Source organism: Poecilia latipinna, unplaced genomic scaffold (genome assembly GCF_001443285.1).
Source record: "Poecilia latipinna isolate Pla-1442-1.1 unplaced genomic scaffold, P_latipinna-1.0 Scaffold2581, whole genome shotgun sequence".
NCBI classification, from domain to species: Eukaryota; Metazoa; Chordata; class Actinopteri; order Cyprinodontiformes; family Poeciliidae; genus Poecilia; species Poecilia latipinna.
The window spans coordinates 65815-74098 of record NW_015115197.1 but is presented as its reverse complement, the minus strand read 5'-3'; the positions used below and the strand labels follow the sequence as shown (position 1 = coordinate 74098).

Below are 8284 nucleotides of genomic sequence, written 5' to 3'. Positions count from 1 at the left end.
TCATGCCAAGTTAAGGTGGAACAGTTGGGCTCTGTGGACTGCTGCAGTATATATATATAAACATTTCCCAATTTAATATGTTTCCTACTAAACAGGAAAAAAAGACCATCAGTATCATCAGTATAATAATTTATTACTTAAAAATTGTATTAAAAGTTTCAATAATTTTTCTAAAATTCAATCCATATCAATACATTTTCTAAGCAGAAAAGCCATTAAAACCATGTCAAATAAATACATCCATTTGCCCAAATCATTGAAATAAAATAAGTACAAAGGATAAATGCACAATAAAGAAGCCAAAATTTTACAAGTCTAAATCTGAAAGTAGTCAAACCTGCAATTACTCCACTTCCAAACAGCAGGTTACTAAGAATCTTACTTGAGGTTCACATTGTGCCATCAAACCTGCGAGTTCTCATGTGAACGGTTACATTTGTTTTGAGTGAAACCTTTTCTACAGGACCTACAACAGAAAGGTTTCTAACCTGTGTGAATCTTCTTGGGATGAAGTAAACTGGATCTACACAAAACATTTTCCTCGCTTGTCACTAAGGGTGCACCGATTGCAGTTTTCATTTTGGGGCGCTCCAATAGTCACACCTCTCATTGGAGACCAGAAGAGAGCAGTGACTGAGGTCAATAAAATTGGGGGATCAGATCAGCTTCACATGCAAGAATCAGCTGATGTCCCAAAATTAAGAAAATCAACATAAATCAGCTGGCTTATAAATCAGTGCACCGCTACTTCTCACATGTGTGAATTCTGATGTGAGAAGTTAAAGAATATTTTTGAACAAAACTTTTTCCACAGATCCCACATGAGAAAAACTTCTCACTTGTATGAGTCTTCATGTGAAAATGCAAAAGGCGTTTTCTAGCAAAACATTTTCCACAGGTCCCACATGAGAAAGTTTTCTCACCTTTGTGAATTCTCATGTGAACAGTTAAGCTATATTTAGAAGTTAAACTTTTTCCACAGATCTCACATGAGAAAGGCTTCTCACCTGTGTGAGTCATCATGTGAACAGTTAAGCTATATTTAGAAGTTAAACTTTTTCCACAGATCTCACATGAGAAAGGTTTCTCACCTGTGTGAGTTCTCATGTGAGTAATTAAATCTTTTTTGTAAGAGAATCTTTTTCCACAGGTCCCACATGAGTAAGGTTTCTCACCAGTGTGAACTTTCATGTGAACAGTTAAACTTCTTTTAAGAGTGAAACATTTTCCACATGTTCCACATGAGAACGGCTTCTCACCTGTGTGAGTCATCATGTGAGTAGTTAAGCTATATTTATAAGTTACATTTTTTCCACAGATCTCGCATGAGAAAGGCTTCTCACCAGTGTGAGTTCTTATGTGAACATTTAAACTGTTTTTCAAAGAGAAACTTTTTCCACAGGTTTCACATGAGAAAGGTTTCTCACCTGTGTGAGTTCTCATGTGGTCAACTAACTTAGATTTATTCAAGTAATTTCTTCCACAGGTACCACAAGAGATAGTCTTCTCACCCATGTGAACTCTCATATGAGCAGTTAAACTTTTTTTGTGAGTGAAACTTGTTCCACAGGACCCACATGAGAAAGGTTTCTCACCAGTGTGAATCGTCATGTGAAGATTTAAATTTTTTTCATCAGACAAACTTTTTCCACAGGTCCCACATGAGTAAGGTTTCTCACCAGTGTGAATTCTCATGTGAACATTTAAACTTTTTTTACAAGCGAAACTTTTTCCACAGGTCCCACATGAGAAAGGTTTCTCACCTGTGTGAGTTCTCATGTGATAAATCAAAGTACTCTTGTGAGGGTAATGTTTTCCACAGGTTGAACATGTGAAAGGTTTCTTAGCTGTGCGAGTTGTCATGTGTGTTGTCAAGGTATTATTTCGAGAAAAGATTTTGTCACAAATTTTACAAGAATATAGTTTTTGGTTTGGGTGAGCTTTCTTGTGCTTTTTTTGTTTTGAAGTCTCAGTTTTGCCTTTCTGTTTGTTCACCAACATGTCATCAGTCTCCTGTTTCAGCACAAGCTCTACTTTATCCTGACTGATGCAGAGTTGCTTCTCTTCCTCTTTGAACTGTTGATGTTCTGGTTCCTCTTGCTCCCGTTTTATCTGCAGAGGTTCTGGTTCCTCTTGCTCCCGTTTTATCTGCAGAGGTTCTGGTTCCTCTGGCTCCCGTTTTATCTGCAGAGGTTCTGGTTCCTCTGGCTCCCGCTTCGTCTGCAGAGGTTCTGGTTCCTCTTGCTCCCGCTTCATCTGCAGAGGTTCTGGTTCCTCCTGCTCCCGTTTCATCTGCAGAGGTTCTGGCTCCTCCTGCTCCCGTTTCATCTGCAGAGGTTCTGGCTCCTCTTGCTCCCGTTTCATCTGCAGAGGTTCTGGCTCCTCCTGATGTAAAGTGGAGTTTTCCTCCTCTTTACTCATGCAGCATTGATGGAAATCTGGACAAAAAGACAAAACAAAAGCTTCAAAATGTGAGTCAATGAACCCTTCACTTTCATTAACAAAAAATAGTATAAAAACAGTCTTCAGCAAACATGTACGTGTCCACAAAAAAAATTAAATCTCTGCCATAGTTAGTCTTTCGGAGCAATTTTTATTAACCTTAGTTGGATTTTTACAACGTCTGCATGTGGTTAATAATTTTACCAGTGATAAAACTGCAGTGACATCAAGTGCGCCAACATTTGGAAATATGTCGTCTGTCTAGCCGACATTAACCCCTCTTAAGGATTTGCTTCTTGCAAACTGGGACGTTTCAGAATATTCTGTGACCACTGCACATTGTGACTGTAGGAGGCGCTGTTGCAGCTTTATAGTTTGCTTTATTTATGGACACAGAATATGATGGCGCTTATCATATAATGAGAGCACTTAGTTTACATTAGAACATTAGACTACTTTTCCTTCCCCTTTTCTTTCCTTTGGTTTGTTATTTTGTTTGTATTTCCTTTTAACTCATGTAAAGCACTTTGAATTGCCTTGTTCCTGAAAATGTGCTACATAAATAAAATTACCTTTACCTTTCAGAAATAATAGTATTACATCTTATACATTCACAGGAAAGTTTACACAGGTGGTAAAGACTATTTATATGCAATTCTTTCACTCTGTCCAAAGTAAAATAGCCCTCAAATCTTCCGTTTTTGTTTTGAAGGTTTCATAAAGACAATGTGAGGAAGGAGAGGGAGATTTCTATAAAGAGAGACTGTTTCACTGAAGCACAGATGAATCTCACATCAGATTTTGGACTCCATCTCAGCTGCTGAATCTCTGAAGCTAGAACTCGTCGGTTGGAAATTATGTGTGTGTGTGTTTGTGCATATGAACTTGCATAGCCTATATTATTCAGTATTAATCATATATTTATATGAATATGTATTGAGGTTATATATTTTTTTATTATCGTTTATGAATGTAAAATGCTCATCATACATCAATATCAGAATATTCTATTCCTATTCTAATGTTTCCCCCACTAAGCATATTCAAGTATGCTGAACCATGCATAAATACAATTCAAAAATACTTAGAAAATAAAATTCTTAGTAAATTTAGCTTTGATAGTAATTTGAATAAGATTTCTAGTAAAAAAAAAAAGTGCATTATGATTGATTAAATGCAGTGATACTTTATTGTGCCTGTCAAACGCATAACGCTGAGTGGAGTGGTCGACCACTCCAACATGGCCACCCTTAATTTCGTCAGCTACAATAGGAGAGAGCGGCCCATGTATGAGGTTCCATTTTTGTCAAAATGAAGAAATCATACGTTTAGATGTCATATGTCCATGTTGAATATGTCGTTCATTTCCTTGGTCCGTGTTGCTATTGCCTGTTCTCTTCACCATTATAAAGTCTTGAAGTAGGTCGTGTCTGATCAAAGGGTTTATTAGATATTACAAAAACGGCCTTCCGTTTTTTAATTTCTTTTGAAATTTGTGATACATCTTCATTTTTAAGAAGGATTTTCACACTCGGTATGTTTTTGAACTTCTCTCTTATTTTCTTCTGTGCAGCTCACAATTCTTTTATTTTTTGAAAAATTCTGTAGTTTTTTTCGTACTTCATATCTGCTCCTTAGTCGCATCTTTTCGGTGTCTACTGCTGCCTCTAGTGGCGTGGGGGTGGTAACACAAATAATCCAATTACATTACTAATTCAGAATACCACAAAGTCTTTATTATTAATTCTGGCATTACTGGAAGAGTAAAGAATAAATCCCCTCACAAAAGAACATACCTTTTCATTTTCCTAAGGAAGCAGAGTTAATTAAACGAAATAAACAAGAACTGAAAGTGCTTCCAGTTTTCTTGATGGCAAACTTGTTGAACTGTGGCAAAGTTGAAATTCCTTGTGTCATTCCTGGACAGTCAGCTCAACTTTGCTGAAAACACTGACTATACATTTAAGAACTGTTCTCAGAGACTCTACATTTTTAAGAAGACTATTATAACTTGAGTTTTAAATAATCTCAAGTTAAAACAACATTTTAACTCCAGTTTTAACTTTTCATCTCCTCAGTTGGTTTGGTCACATGAGCTGCAGACCAACAATCTTAAGAATAATTTGAATGGCAGGTATAACAGCAGGTAAATAATGGTGAAACCAAAAACGACTGTCTCAACTGTTTGCTGAAAGAACATGGAAGATAGCAAGAAACATTTCAGCAGAGAGTCGACCGTCTTTATTCATCAGTTTGAGCCTCTGAGTTTATGAAAGTGTTACTGTGTTCCTATGGCAACCAAGAACATCTTTTAGAAGTTATTTATTAATGGTTCAATAATTATTCTTAACCAAACTAAACATTTACTTATAGTGTGCCAAGTGTTTTTGCTCTATTCACAAACTGTTGATAATGTGATTCTATGAACATGATTTATCATTTTAGAGTCAAAGGAAAATTTCCACCTTTTATAGATTAAATTGCGTTCATCTTATTTTTTCTTGTATAACTCTACCAACAAAGAGTATCTCAGAATAATAAACATGGCATCAAAAAAAACATTTTTTTTCTAGTATCCGTTTAACAACCCTGGTTATTTTTCTGTTCTTAATTCATTTGTTTTTTGACTTTTGCTCAATTAAATTTCTTGCATGTACATTGCAAATTGTAGTTTTATTATAGTTGATCATGTTGTTTTTCATGTCTCCTTATTTTCTTTGTTCCTCCTATTATTTATGGAGATATTAAGATAATATTTATAATGTATAAAAGTATTGTTTGACATTTAATTAGCTCTATGTCCTTCAGAAAATGAAGAATATGTTGTTTGATAAGAATTTAGATTTTATCCTTTACTGACAAAATATAATTTATCTTATGGCAAAAGATTAATTGTCTTTTGTCTTTTGCCATAATGCCGAAATTAATAGTAAAAACGTTGTGGGAAAAAAATACGTCGTGGTATTCTGATTTAGTAATTATATTAATTGTCACCACCCCACGCCACTAGAGGCAGTAGCAGGCCCGAATCTATACGACTAAGAAGCAGATTTAGAAGTACACCGAAAACTACAGAATTTGTTAAAAAAATTAGTTGCGTTGAAGTAAATGAGAGAAGTTGAAATACTTTCTGAAACTCCTTAAGGTGAAGATATTACAGATTTTAAAAAAATAAAAACAGAAGGCTGCGCATAGCACCCATCAACCTCGTTAGCTGCCCTGACTAATGGATAAAGACACTAGGAGGTAGAAATCTAAGTATTTTGAAACCACTTTTAATGAAACCACAGATATTGAAAGACCAACATTTTTGTAAAATCTAATAAACCCCTTGATCAGACATGACCTACTTCAAGACTTTTTAATTGCGAAGAGAACAGGCAATAGCAACACGGGCCAAGGACATGAACCCCAACACAGAAATATACATCAGACATATGCATACGTAGATGTTCTACATATGCATCATCTACATGCAACATAGAGCAACGACATAGACCAACTATATCTATTTATTTTTGACACAAATGGAACCTCATATCCAGGAGGCGTCTATTCTTTTATTATGTCTATGGGCTCATCAGTAAAACCTGAAGGTGTTTCGTACCTATTCGGTGTAAGACGATCTTTGGTATCCGGGTGAAATCCAGCGGTCTGCGCTGTTCCTCCGTCTCTTCCTCGATCTTGACGTTGATTTCTTTCAACTCTGTGAATGTTTCTTCAGCAGGAGTTTCCTGCTCGTTGATAAACTCTCTCTGAGGCTGAACTGAAGACATTTTTATTAAAAACACTCACATATTTAGCTAAACTTCAAACCCGTTTTCACACAACCGTCTAACAAAAGAAAAGCTGAGAGTATCCCGTGTCCTCTGTTTTTATCTTTTGTGTTTCACTTCAGTGGCTGTACTGAAGAAACTGGAAATTATTTTTAGTTCCGCTTTGAATTTTCTGCTTTTATTGATGGGTTTATTGTTAGTGGAAATTTAGAAAATAGTTTAATTTATATGTGTAACCTGGGGTTGTGACTCTTGTTGTATGGTGGTAAAACATAATGCTGCTTGATAACTCAAGACCAAGTACAATCAGGGAGGGAGAGTTTAGTGAGAACCACAGGTGTCAAACTCCAGTCCTCAAGGGCCGCTGTCCTCCAGTTTTTAGATGTGCCAGAGGTTCAAAACGCTGGAATGAAATGGTTTAATTACCTCCTCCTTGTGTAGATCGGTTCTCCAGAGCCTTAATGACCTGATTATTCTATTCAGGTGTGGTGCAGCAGAGGCTCATCTAAAAGTTGCAGGACACCGGCCCTTGAGGACTGGAGTTTGGTAACCCTGGCAACAGATCAGTCTGAAAAAAACAAAACAAACAAACAAACAAACAAAACAATAAAAACACTGATAATATTGTTTTGTTGTTCTTGCAATATTTAATAAAGTGCTGTTTGAATGAAAATCACTTCTGTCTCATTGGTAGCTAAGAGTGATAGCTCATTGGAGTAAACTCCTTGTTATCAATTAAATTTTTTCCATTATTATTCATTTATTTCACTCAGTTCACCCAAGTGAAACGCAGTATATAAAATAACACACAAACTAAAGTTTTCAAGCTTTTACAGTTAATTCAAAGGTTTAATGTTTTTTATTAAATGTTTTTATAAAACATTTAATGACTTTATTTACTAAACTTTTTAATAAAATGTTTATATTAAACTTTTAATGTTTAGCAAAAAGCTTTTATATCAGAAATGATAATTTCGTGCTGCCACCTACTGAAACACCTACATTGTTTCAGCTGTTGTAGAAATCAGTGACTCAGCTATTTTTCTACAATCTGTGCTGAATTAATTCCAGTGGATTTCAAACATTCATATGCTGGAGTGTGTTTAAACAGTCACATTCAATAACATGGAATATTAAGTTTATTTCAGTGGTTCAGTAAGTTCAGGGAGTGAAAATGATTTTTAAGGACATCATTTAAATTTACCAGCTTTAAAATGTACATATTTTTTGTCTCTTTTTATGGAGATATTGCATATAAGTATGACGATAACCAGAATGCCTTTATTGTTCTGGTGTTTTAAATCAATATTTTTTCAATTGTTTCTTCAGTGACCTTTCATGTTTTCACATGCAATATGAGACGTTTTTTCAGTAATTATATTCAAAATGTTGAAGTTAAATACAATAACCTAAAACACGTGGCCTCATACTGTTTTAAAATGAGTCAGAAACTACAAACTTAAGTGCCGACATAATAGCTGTGCGTATTATGTTCTAATTATACAGATCTATTCATACTCAATACATTAAAATATGAAAGAAATGTGGTGTTAACATTCAGATTAAGAGCATTTTTGGTAACTGATTTTAAGCATGTATTAAACATTGCTTTGTTTAAGCCTATGAAGTAAAATGTTTTTATTAATTCCTCTATCTAATCTTAAATGTCACGTTTTCATTAGATGAAACCAGAAATTTATCAAAATCTACAGAAATGCAGCAATGAATTGTGGGAAATACTCATCGTAAAAGAAAATGCTGTCTCAGCGTAAAGATGGAAATCGGACAGAAAATGGGCAAAGCGAAGGGCGGATGTGGAGAATGTGGGACGCACTGCGAAGCCTTCAACATGAACGCGCATTTGAGAGACGGACACTACGCAGCCGCAGTGAGCCGCTATCAACCCGCTTCTTTTTAAAACGTCCTCGACCCGATTCTCCACCGTCCTTAGAGGGAAAACCTCTCGTAAAGAAACAGATGTGAGAGGCAAGACGCAAATCCCAGGCTGAACAATGACGGTGAGGATGAGTACAGACAATTAAAAAAAATGGTGTTAATCAGTGTGC

The 8284-nt window shown here is 35.5% G+C and overlaps 1 protein-coding gene across 1 annotated transcript; it reads right to left on the bottom strand.

The window, feature by feature from the left end:
* Positions 1 to 215: 215 nt before the first annotated feature.
* LOC106938393 (gastrula zinc finger protein XlCGF8.2DB-like) lies at positions 216 to 1878 on the bottom strand. Its single transcript, XM_015020430.1, has 2 exons — positions 1344 to 1878; positions 216 to 1091 (listed from the first exon to the last, which is right to left on the bottom strand). Exons 1-2 carry the CDS (start codon positions 1861 to 1863, stop codon positions 745 to 747), a joined length of 867 nt encoding a protein of 288 aa, XP_014875916.1. The 5' UTR covers positions 1864 to 1878; the 3' UTR covers positions 216 to 744.
* Between the last annotated feature and the right edge of the window lie 6406 nt (positions 1879 to 8284).